General features: G+C 34.8%; 1 protein-coding gene across 1 annotated transcript in view; it reads left to right on the forward strand.

The window, feature by feature from the left end:
* The window catches only part of LOC145266953 (uncharacterized), a 41,614-nt gene that overhangs the window by 23,968 nt on the left and 4,521 nt on the right, over nucleotides 1-13,125 (forward strand). The window contains exons 6-8 of the mRNA XM_080122776.1: nucleotides 2,738-2,984; nucleotides 6,577-6,707; nucleotides 10,729-10,805. Of these exons, the coding sequence (XP_079978902.1) occupies nucleotides 2,738-2,984; nucleotides 6,577-6,707; nucleotides 10,729-10,805 (455 nt within the window). The remainder of the gene's footprint in view (nucleotides 1-2,737; nucleotides 2,985-6,576; nucleotides 6,708-10,728; nucleotides 10,806-13,125) is intronic.

A 13,125-nucleotide genomic window follows, 5' to 3' on the forward strand; every position in this document is an offset into this window, starting at 1 on the left:
AGTTGTCCTCACACATACACATGTTCTCACTTTTATAGATATATAGATAGATAGATAGATAATATTTAAAAATATTATTGTATTATTGATTTAAATAACAGTGGTTTGTTTTGAGGATAATATACAGGGTGAACCCAAACGATTTACGCAAGGAAAGCAGGATAATGATAAAATTCATTGACAAAATCATTTAAAAGTATATTCAAAACCAAAAGAACATGTCAAAGTTCAAAATGGCCACCTTTTGCTTCGATTATTTTCTCAATCATTTCTGTTTTTTTCATTTTGCTGAAACACAAGAGCGCGGCTGTAATGAAGTAGAAAAAAAAAGAAATTAAAAAAAAATATATAAGACACTGCTGTTCCTTCCAAAAGGTCGAACTCTTCAACGTCCAAAAATAATTCACCGTCATAAAAAGAATTCGCCGTCGTTTCACTCTCTGCGCTCTTCACCCTGCTTTAAAAAAAAAAAAAAAAAAGTACCGTTTATATCCTGCCCATTTCTCCACTTATGCAAATTGACTATCAACCAGAGCCATCTAGTTTTCCATTTCTCCAAACAGCCAATTTGCAAAGGGGGACAACTCAAACCACACAGAACCATCAAGTTTTCCATTTCTCCAAACAGCCAATTTGCAAAGGGGGACAACTCAAACCACACAGAACCATCAAGTTTTCCATTTCTCCAAACAGCCAATTTGCAAAGGGGGACAACTCAAACCACAGCGGCAAAACTTTTTTGTCCAACTTGGCCCAACTTGTATATGTGAATGAAAATTTGCATAAGAAATTAAGGTGCTAGTTCACCTTACAGAACTGGATTTTCGTAAATGCTCACTAAGGCTCGATCGGAAAGAGCCACACGTTAAACAAGTAAAATATTTGTTTATTTTCCTTATATTTTTTTTTTTTTTTTTTACATAGGCGTCACCACATTATCAAGGCCGATAGGCCACTCAAGGATAAGGGTTAAAGAGTGTACAGTAGTCAAAAGGACAATATAGGAATCGATAGTAATGGAAGTTCGGTAAATTTGTTAACTTAAGTAGAACGGCTCATCAGAAACTTGTTCACGTTGGACTTGAAGACAACCATATTATAGACAGCTGGAAAGCAGGAAAACGGAAGACAATTCCACAGGCGTGCAGTTCTAAGAAAGAAACTTATCATGGAATCTACGTTTAGGTTTAGGCACAGATAAAGAGTGGGGGGAATTATTGATAGTGTTTTCAGCTAGTCGAGTGTTTCTTGTGAAAGTTTGGCGAGAGGGGACTGTTACAGAGAGAGAGAGAGAGAGAGAGAGAGGAGAGTAAACGTGGAGGTAGACACGTTTACCAGAACCGAAGGTCAGCTGACCAAATTACGTATGTATGACGTGATCAGCAGATCGGGGAGATTTGATTTGAGCTTTGAAGAAGACGGACGTTTTTCCGTGGTCTCCCCCTCTTAACTTGGGAGGGGGGAGACGAACGCTGACGTGTGTGAAGAAGAACCCACACAAGCAGATTTCACTTCCACCTGCTGCAGGACCTCTGGGGAAAGTGAAATAAAAAACTATAAAACCGATTCATCGTCTTGGAGTGATAAATCTTCGTCAAACAGGTATCAAGTCTCCCTCCAGGATGAGAAATTTCCAGATGGTCCGTTTTGAAGAAGCAGAAGTAGGTTCAGAAATTACATGTCACACACACGATTCCCTTTATGATAATCAAACACATAACCATTTATATTAGAGACAATCATACGCACACAAATACATTTTGATGTTATACAGTGTATACAAGAAACGTAAATGTATGCCTTCGCCTTTTGATAGTATACACCCAAACGTAAAAAGTGCCCCTAAATGAAGAACTCTATATAACATATTCAAATGTAACGAAAGCTCAATTTGGTACCCCTCAAGGATAACCTCGATGATAACGAATATATAACAGGACCATGGATTGAAGCTCAGTCGAACACTTCCATGAAAATAACGATAAAGTAGAAACAAACTCGCAACATCTCTTCTGTGAGATAGAGGTTGCAGCGAAGAGAAAAGGGCATCCCCCACTAAACCACGAAGTCTATTTTGTACTCTGTCAAGGCAGGACAAGTCTTTTCTAGCAGCTCCTGCCCATATGTGGCAACAGTATTCCATCCTTGGATGTATCTGGCTCTTATATATACGTTGTGATTTGGCTTTAAATAAATTTCAAACAAGTAAAATATTTGTTTATTTTTCTAATATTACGTTGTGATTTGGCTTTCAAGAGCACTTGATGCGTATTTTATTTTATTCAAATTAAAACAACATTTCTATATGAACTCTCATCCTTAACGTTATTCTCGCGTTACCTACGTACAGTTCAAACATTTCAAAATACAACCGCCAGATACAACGCGTGGCTCTTTACAAACAGACTTCTTTCTCTAACTTTACAACATGGCAAGGAAGAAGAAAAGAAGAAAAAAAGAAACAAAACAATATACTGAGGATGGAGTATACCTCTGAAATATATTTGTGATACATTTCAAACAAGTAAAATATTTGTTTATTTTCCTAATATTACATTGTGATTTGGCTTTAAAGCGCATTTGATGCATATTTTATTTTATTCAAATTAAAACGTTTCTATATGAACTCTCATTCTTGAAAAAAAATTGCATTTATTTATTTAGATGAATAAAATGCAAAAAAAAAAAATTCTTTACTCCTAAAATAATTCTCGTTCATTGCACAACCTTCTTTCAGGACGCAATCCAGCCATCAATTGAAAGGCATGGCTTATCAGCCTTGACACACTACCTTTTCGGACCACCGAAACTACACCCGACTCTTTTACCATCCAAAGAAATGACCTTCTGCATGGCTGCCACGACTTTTGATGATGATAATTCCATCCATGTCCGCTCTCTATTGGCAATCTACCGAAATCTGACAGGTTGTTCACAGGATTGCCGAAGGTTTGGCAGTCATTGGGAAACTATTGGATTCCAAGGTATGTATCAGTTCTTGAATGCTCCAATTAGTGATGGGATGATTCTAATATTTTTCCTTGATTCTGATACAATTACTGTACTAAATCCCTTGTTCCAATACAATTACCGATTCCGATTCTTTATAAATCTTTAAATATTTTAAGTGTAAAAGTTATTTTGTCCTGATTACTATAAAAACACACGTTAAGTGTGCAAATATTTTAGAAGGTGCGGGTGATCTATAGATTTTAGCTTTACTGGCAGTTTAAAATCAATAAATATTTATTTTATTATTACTACCAGCAGTGGAAGATTTTATTTTAAACAAAACTAAATAGAAAAAAAGATAATAAGGAATCGTTTTTGGCATCAGAAAATAGGCACAAATTCTTCCAATTCTTATACCAATTCCAATACCCACAAAAGTTCTGATTCCTATTCTAGTTCTGATGCATTTTTCTTGTTTTGAGGAGTTTCGAATTCAGTGATTCATTCAAGGGAGTCACCACTTATCAAGGCCCAGAGGCCACTCGAGGATAAGGGTTAATGAATGTAAGGTGGTAGTGTAGTCATTGGTATAAGTTGGGTAGAATTTGATTATTTAAGGGGACGGTTCAATAAGAACTTGTTTACATTGGACTTGAAGGCTATTATATTGTAGTTGACTGGGAAACAGGCCAGCGGAACAGTGTTCTACAAGTGGGCAGTTCTAGGAAAGACGATTGAATGTTTGGATTAGTGATGGAACGATTCCAATATTTTTGCCGGATTCCAATACAATTACCGATTCCATATGCACTTTTATTCTTTTGAAAAATTTTCAATTCAGTGATTTATTCATTGTGTAACCTTTTACTCCTCTTCCTGATCCTTTATTTTTACAAGGGAGCCACCACTTGTCAAGACCTGAAGGCCACTCAAGGATAAAGGTTAATGAATGTAAGGTGGTAGTGTAGTAATAATTAATGGTGTAGATTCGGTAGAATTTGATTATTTAAGGGGATAGTTCAACAAGAACTTGTTTGCATTGGACTTGAAGGCTATGATATTGTAGTCAGCCGGAAAGCAGTCCAGTAGAACAGTGTTCTTTAAAAAACAATATAAAAAACTTGTAATAGCATAAAATAGATTTTTTTTTTTTTTTTTTTACAAATAGACATTTTTTACTTCTATATAATATTTTGATTGCAGAAATTCCCCTCTGGACCAAAATACTGTAGGTTTGCAACAACATATAAATTTATTATGTCTAAAATATTAGTCACTATCTTATGTAACTTTAGAACAACATTTTAGATACATTTAGTCATTATAATAAAATCCTACATTTCATCCTAGGAGCAAAATCATCACAATCGCAACATCTTTTGACAAAGTACTTCCTATTTTTCCCTCTAAATCTAAAGTTTTCACACCACTCCCAGTCATCACTGGGAAGAAATATTCAAATTATAACTATATTGTCCTGGCATCTTTCATAACTGGATCATGCACTCATAGACATAGAATTATCTTCCCATTTCCTAAATCGAAAATAATAATTTCTCCCTTCTAAAATTCCGGCAATTCTCATTGGCTGAGAGCTGAAATATCAATTATTCTGGAATATACACCTTTATAAAAACCAATGCATCTGACCTTTACAAATATGGCAGCTCTCTCTACACGAAGTAATCATTTTATAAATATTAAACTAAATACAAAAATATTAAGTGCTCATAATCAGAAATTTATGTATCACCAGGCAACTCGCCCCTCCTACAAATAAACAATCCCTGTTTTTTCTTTCGATTTCAAATCTCATTATCGAAATGTCAAGGATGCTATTTTTTTACATTTTTCTTTTACTTTGTATTGCTATAGGACGTTTTTTTTTTTTTCTTATTTATATTTTTTCTCTACCTATGCAGACATTAATGTTGCGCAGACCCCCCCCTTTACAGTACAATCATGTTGACACACCAGTTCTCGCCAGATCACCAAAGTTAAGCAACATTTGGGAAGGCTATTTCCAACATTTGGGAAGACCATTTGGGAAGGCTATGTGCTGCATGTATCTTTTGGAAGGTTGGGCATGGTGCCAGCATGCTCACCCTGTAAAAAGAATTCCTCACTACAAAAACATCTACAAAAGTTGTAGATGGCCTATACCCCTCCAGGGGCTCAAGGGCTATGGATGGATTGAGATACCCCCCCACCACCAAAAAAAAAAACAACAACATGAAAGACCCTGAAACGTAACATTAATATTTATGGATACCATTGTTTGGTTTTCGTTTTAGGCATTAACCACTTAGAATTAACTTGATGCTCCAATATTTTATGCAGATGTTTGATTATAGACTAATTATAGACACACTTTTCTATAAAATGACAACTTTTATTTCTTTTTGTTCATGGTATTTTTTGTTCATGGTATTTTTTGTTTATGGTATTTTTTGTTCATGGTATTTTTTGTTTATGGTATTTTTTGTTCATGATATTTTTTGTTCATAATATTTTTTGTTCATGGTATTTTTTGTTCATAGTACTTTTTGTTTATGGTATTTTTTGTTCATGATATTTTTTGTTCATATTATTTGCACGTGGGGATCCTGACAGCGAATATCAAGGTTAAATTTGGAGCAAGTATTTTTACATCCCCCCTCTCAACTCACACGATGAAGTGTCTATTCCGAAATCCATTCTTAAAATGGGAATGTTTTGGGTGACCATTCTGAAAGCCGTTCTTAACATGAGAAGGTTGGGGGTGAGACAGCAACAACAAGAACAACAACCATACTTTATTTATAAAATGATGACATTTACGGGTTTTCCACTATGGTGATTAAGAATATCTCATTTACATTTGGCGGATACAAGTAGTTTTCGCGATATAAAACCCTGTAAGTCATTTGGAACTATGACATTGATAGTGAGCGCAGTTCTTTTGAGCTTGATTCCATATTACAATGTCTGGCTTGGATTAATTAGTTGTTATGGGTTTTAAAATGTATGTTTGTGAAATAACAATGTAAAAATGGGTTTGTATTATAGATTCGAAAAAGTTGTCACAAAACTAATATATAACAAATAAATGTTATCAAAAGCAAGATAAGTTACTTTTCCACCTAGTTGTTTTTAGTGCTTTTTATTTAATGTAACATGTTTATTCAGTTTGAAAAGCATACAGTGTTTACCGATGTATTGGAAAATTAAAAATGGTACCCGACTCTCTCTTTAACATGGTAAGTTTGGGAAAAGGAGTTAAAAATAAAAAACTAGAGAAAAGACTGTTAAAAACCCACCGAATATATGTCAGCCTATGTCACAATAACAAATATTGAGCAAGTTTCTAAGAGTATTTTGTCTAGTTTTTTATTTTTAACTCCTTTTCCCAAACTTACCGTGTCAAAGAGAAAGTCAGGTGCCATTTTTAACTTTCCAATACATCGGTAAAGATAAATTTTTCCATAGAGCCCTGCATGCTAGTACTGCATACCCCACCCCCCAAAAAATTAAATAACAAAAATTGATTGTGTTGTATATGTTTGCTAAAATGTTGATTATTCAGAATTTAAATATGTACATCCATTTTTGGAATTTTCGATTTTTTTTCTTCTCGGTTTCCAGGTAATGATCCTTCGACAGATCTGAGGGGCGTAGGAGTTTTTGGTCTTCTACAGTTGCTCTACCTCACTTCGCAACCACAACTAGCCACCCTGAAGAAACAGATATATAATCTTTCTCTACATAAAACGCAGGTAAGCATATGTGTTTGTTTTTTGTGTGCTTCTATTGTGATACTAACCAACTCCCCCTGTCCAAGATATTAGGAGTCTCTATGTATATATATATAAAAGACACTTTGTCTTTGTGTATCTGAGTTTGTTTCATCGACACTGCAGCCTTAACCGGGACCTGTTCTTCACCCCTGCCCCAGATCGCAGGCTCTGTAGGCACTCAAAAAAGGTTTACCTTCGACAGTTCCGGAGGTTTCAACGCTAAGCAGCATTCTCAGTTCAAGTGGCATCTCCATTGGAACCAGCTATTTGATGGGGTCGTAAACCAGCCAACACAACAGGACTTCAATGCGACCTTGAATAGACACTGAACAGATCTCCATGGTTTTTCTCCTGTGTAGTTTCTCTTTGTACAACTCTCTCCTAAATACTTAATGTTTTTCCCCTTGTAATACTACTTTTCCTCTTGTAAAGTTATGTCTGATTCAAAGGATGTATTAATACACAAGTACCGAAAAAATTGGCTATTCACTGATTTCGATGACAATAAAAGTATTGGAAGGGTGGAATATTTGTTGATACTCATTCAATCCTGGGCAACATTGGGTTTCCCTACTAGTTAAAAATAGAGGAAAAAATATAACGAAGAAAGTGGAAATAATTTATCTGTAGAACAAAGATATAAGAAGGATCACAAAAGAAAGCTAAAATAGGATTGTTGATCAAGGTGTGCCGGTAATGGGAATACGGGATCACTCAATATATTTTAGAGTTAGTGGCGATGAGTTTTGTGATAGTTTATGACAGTTGGGAACAGTTTACGGACAATCTTGAGTTTGCGACAATTGCGGACAGTGTCCAGTTAGATACAGTGGAATGCAGGCAAATGTGGTTTGAGGCAAATCGAGTTGACGTCAGCTGATGAACATGGCCTCAGCAGAAGACGTAAATGGTCAGAGGGTCGATGGTGTCACACACACACACACACAGTATAATTAATATTTGCAGGATGCGTCGGAGTTTGTGTGTGTCTGTTTTTTTTTTACAGTTTCTCACCTCAAACAGGGTACAGTGCCACTAAGTCGTAAGGAGTTCCTATTTGGGACCAGATTTACAGGGATATTGTGTAGGGAGTTGGGCAGCAAGATGTCTGTTCAGATTACACTTGAACTTCTGCATGTCAGTACAGTTAGGGAAGCAGAGACCCGGTGGGGAAGAGGGGATTTCAAAGTCTAGCAGTTCGAGGGAAGAAACTATTTGAGTAGAAAGCTTTATACATCTTGGAATCTCTACAGTGTAGGGGTGGGATTTTGCTGCTTATTTGATTTGTCGTAAATATTTATGTTGAGGGAGTGCTAGCACTTTTACTTCATCCAAGCACTTACCATTAAAGTGCTTGTAAAAGACAGGCACAGGGATGACACATTTCGGTGATGGGACAGAGGATGGAGTTTGGCTGACAGTGTGGGACTTATTAGTTTGGTGACTTTTTTTAACCCTGTCTAGGAGCAAGAAATTAGTGGTAAATGCGCTAGCCCAAATGTGGCAACAATATTCCTGGCGAATAATGGCTTTGTAGAGATAGGAAATACTCTCAGGTGTAAGTAACCTTCTAGCATGGTAGAGAGAGCCCACTATTTTTGCAGCAGCCTTGGCAATTACCTCAATGTATTTGTTCCAATTCATGTGGTTTGTGAATGTTAAGCTGTTAAGCCTAGGAGCTTGAGGAAAGTATTTTCACGTAGTGTATCATTAGCCGTGGTTATCAGTGGTTGAGAAGGTTTCTTGTAGTTATTAAAGGAAATAAGCTTGGTCAAAATGGACATTCCAATTAGAAAAAATAACCAGATGAATTTTACCCTAGAAAAAAAGAACGTCTTTCTACAAACTTTCCATTGCCAAAAAATGGGAAATGATACATCAAAAATTCTACGTTCGCAAAGGAACATTGGCTTTTCATTTTGGATACTGGATTGAACATAAGTGGATTTTACCATCAATGTGGCAATCTTCAACCAGTCTGGAACAAAAAAAAAAAACATAATTTTTTTCTAATAGAATACCTGAATCCCACATCCTTTCACTGTTTCAATCCATTTTTCCTTTTCTATGTTCATTTAAAAGATTTTAATCATTAATATATTTTCAATTTATGTGCTAAATAGCAAATCTATATCAATCCAGAACAAATATTTTGCTAATGACTTTCCTCTGAGGAGATGAGCCTGCATCGAAAATCCATGGATTAAGGAAATTACTTTAAATGTTGTATTCTTTGTTCAAACAATAAAATATGTGTTTTGAAAATTATATTTTCTGAAAGAAATTTAAACATAAAACCTGCAATTTATATATATATATATATATATATATATATATATATATATATATATATATATATATATGATTTCTTAATTTAATCACATAAATAATAAAATGGGATTTTTTGTCATGTCCAAAAAATAGGGTTGCGCAAGTTTTCGCAAAAATCACAAAAAACTAAAATTATCCCCACTCTTTATCTGTGCCTAAATCCAAACGTATATTCCATGAGCAGAGCTTCTTTCTCAGAAGTGCACGATTGTGGAACTCTCTTCCATTTGTCTGTTTTCCACCTGGCTACAACTTGGATGTCTTCAAATCCAGCATAAACAATTTCCTGATAAACCGTCCCCTAAAGTAAGACACTCTATCGAATCTCCAATACTAATGATTACAACAATACTATCTCATTGATTACTATACACGCAATAACCCTTATCCCTGAGTGGCCTCCGGGCCTTGATAAGTGGTGACCCCCTTGTAAAAAAAAAAAAAGTTTTGAGATAATTTTATAAAAATAAAAAATGTTTCCAAAAAATTGAGTATTTAACATTCATTTAAAAAAAACGGTAAAAGTTGTCTGTTGATTTAGAATGAGTGGTTTATGGCAAATTGATGGTTGAATATGGTTAATTTTCTACTTAATTTTGCATTAAATATTAATCCCTATTAATATGTAACTACACATAAATCGGATACATAATAGTGAGTTCGCTGCACTTGATCATAACAAAGGTTCATACAAAATTTCAGCCAGATTTTCCCAATAGTTTCCGAGAAAAAAACGGAATGGACAGGCAAAGAAAAATACATAAAAAAATTATTTTCCTATGCTCATCAACTTTATATTATATATTGATTACAATAAAATAATCAATAGACGATTGGCTCAATCATAATACAAAATTTGCATAAATTAAAGTATTATATTTAAGTGTATTTTATGTTAGTATATATGTACACGCACACATACATAAGATATTAGACAATAACTAAATTCCCTCGAATGTTAAAAAAAAAAAAAACTAACATAGAAAAGACATAGACATTTGTTTTTGTCCAAGAGAATTGATGTCATCTGCAAGAAAATCAAAAAGCAAAACGCATCTATTAGAAGATTGAATAAGAATACGAGTTGGAGGCAAGCTAGGACATCATCGAAATCATTACATGAGCTACATTAATTCGTCGGATAGAAACTACAAAAATAAAGGAAGAGAGAAAAAAAAATGATAAACATTGTGTGGCAATGAATAAATTGACAAAAAACATGTCAGAATTAGTAACAAATAGATCAATCAATCGATTTGATGTGAGAATGTATTCAATATAAACTAAAAAAATGATTTTCACTCCTCAACTACGTACTTACAATCTCAAAAGTTTTAAGTCCAACGTTAACAAAATCCTAATGAACCGCCCTCTTAAGTAAACACTTCATTAAATCTCTACACTAACATACTGTACTTGCAATAACCCTTATCCCTGAGTAGCTTCCAGGCCTTGATAAGAGGTGACCAACGTGTAAAAAAAAAAAAAAAAATGAACTCCTCAACTACGTACTTACAATCTCAAAAGTTTTTGGCACTAGTAACCACCTTGAAGTACTTTTTTCAAAGTCTCCGAAAAATATTGTTGGGCCCCTGTATATATATATATATATACACCCATACACATTTCATCATTGTATTTATTATATCTATTTTTTTTTTACATCCAGAATTTTCCATTCTGCGTCATGGGATTAAACATCTCCAAGATGGTTCTGCAGATGCTGAGAGAAGACAGACTAAATCGGTAAGCGTTAATCAAATTTTAAAGTTTTCTGAATGCTCAGATCAACGAACTGATGAAAGAACTGATCAATTATTAAAATCAATAAATCATTAATCCATCACACACTAGCCCACCACCTCGTACATTCTTGTTCTAGGGTACTTAGCACCCCGATATTCATGATAGTATGGATCCGTCTGCCACTATGTAAGCCAGACATTTCTGCCGTCGAGTGAAGAGCACACACGCAGTTTAATCGCTCGTAGTGAACACCAGGTCTCTTTCACCTTAATATTGTGACCCCTAAATTGGACCACAACAATACTAAGCTCCTTTCTGACTGATAGTATGTATTTAGGCGACTTTATAGCGGATATTTTAACAGTTTCTGAATGCATATACCATGCATTGGGTTGTGTTGTGATGCCTCCATTCAGTCTTGAAAGACAAAGGATACCCCCTGTAATTGTGAGGTAAGGGTTGCGCAATCACCAACCACATCTCTCCTAAATCGGCACTGTTTGAGTCCAGTGGCAAGGAAAAATCCAGGATGACTGGAAACAATGCCAAGATAAGCAGAGAGCACATACAGCACCTGGAAGTCCCAAATGGTCACCCATTTAGTACTGGCCAGGTTCAACGTTGCTTAACTTTGGTTAACCGGTGTGTCAACGTGATTATGCCGTACATAAGGCAGCAGTAGCTAGGGTGGTAGTCCTTGATATATCTATCTGGCATAAGTGTTTCTAAATGAAATTAAATCATACAGTATTACTGTACAAATGCTTAATATATCTGATCCTGCTAAGAAGGTAGGCTCCCTCTACCATGCTAGAAAATTACTCACGCTACAATGTATACCATGTCTTTACAGTCATAATTTACTCATGCATGGAGTATTGTTGATCTGCCGCATCTATGACTCGTCCTTCCCTCTCTTACATAAGGTTCAAACAAAGACGTTCAATCGTCAAAATGGACGACATTAAAGAATACAATTGCAAATTATTTAAGACTTCTACCTGGTCATGGCTGACGGAATGAGAGCATGCCACCCCCGTGAAATAAATAAAGCATTCCATTGGAAATTCTGTGCAGATTCCAGAGTTTGACAGAAAGATTTCGATAGTTCGACAAGATACACCTGAAGAAGGGCGGAGGTTACATTGATTAAAACATTGTTAAAATGGCACTCATGATGAGAACAGTAGTCCTAAGAATCCAAATGATACAAATTATCAATCCTCATCTCAAAAATTCAGAAACATGAAATATAATTTGATTTAATTCCTTTCAGAAAGTATTTTGTTTGGGTTAGAATTATTTTCAAATGATTGACATCATTAAAATATGGAACTTTACAAAACTCTAGAATAATTTTACCACTTTTTTGATGAGAGACTGCATTTTTTTTATAGCTTGTATAAATGTATCAATCTAAAACATTTAATATCCAATTCATGTAATATATAAAGTAAAGTTAGTCTATTGCTTTTTTCTTTTTTGTGCAAAATCTGTTACACTTTTGATGGGTACCTCTTTTGTCTGTGGGCACATATGTTCTTAAAAACTGGGAAACGTAGCCTCAAATAATATTCACCACAATACGGTAAATATCTTTCAAGATTTATATGTAACTGAAAGTAGTCCTTGATATATCTAAAACCTTCGACATAATTTGCCATGAGGATCTTCTAATGAAAATTAAATCATGTACAAATGTTTAATATATCAGATCCTGCAAAGAAGGTGGGCTCCCCGCTACCATGCTAGAAAATTACTCACACCAAGTACCTCGGTAGTGTACAATAAAGGAGAGCACCTCTTTTGTCCGTGGACATATCTGTTCTTAAAACCCGGGAAACTTACGTAGTTCTCCTTATAAAAATCCTCTTTTCTTTTCAAACATTATCCAAACTTGGAAGATGCAGAACTTGCCGCAGAGTACTTACTCTCAAATAATAATATTCACCACAATACGGCTAATACTTTGCAAGATTAACAGGTAACTGAAAATTTAATTAGCCAACTACCGAGCTCCTCTCAAACAAAGTTTTTCTGACCTATACTCAACCACTCTATCATAAAGTTTATATTTGTTTTGTATGGGTGGGACACAGCGAATTTGATCGCTACTAAATGCATGCATTGAACATTGAAATAAATACTGAAAATCTATGATATTATATTAATATATTACATTGATATATATATGTTCCTTTCCCATCTAATGGAAGAGTTGTGGAGACGGCGTGAGAAAGGACACTCATTTACACGAATTATTAAAAGCATAAGACAACAATACACTTTTTAAAAAATGTTTAATTTTCAAAGTTGTTTT

The sequence above is a fragment of the Euprymna scolopes genome, chromosome 42, assembly GCF_053919585.1.
Source record: "Euprymna scolopes isolate OS-2025 chromosome 42, ASM5391958v1, whole genome shotgun sequence".
Lineage (NCBI taxonomy): Eukaryota > Metazoa > Mollusca > Cephalopoda > Sepiida > Sepiolidae > Euprymna > Euprymna scolopes.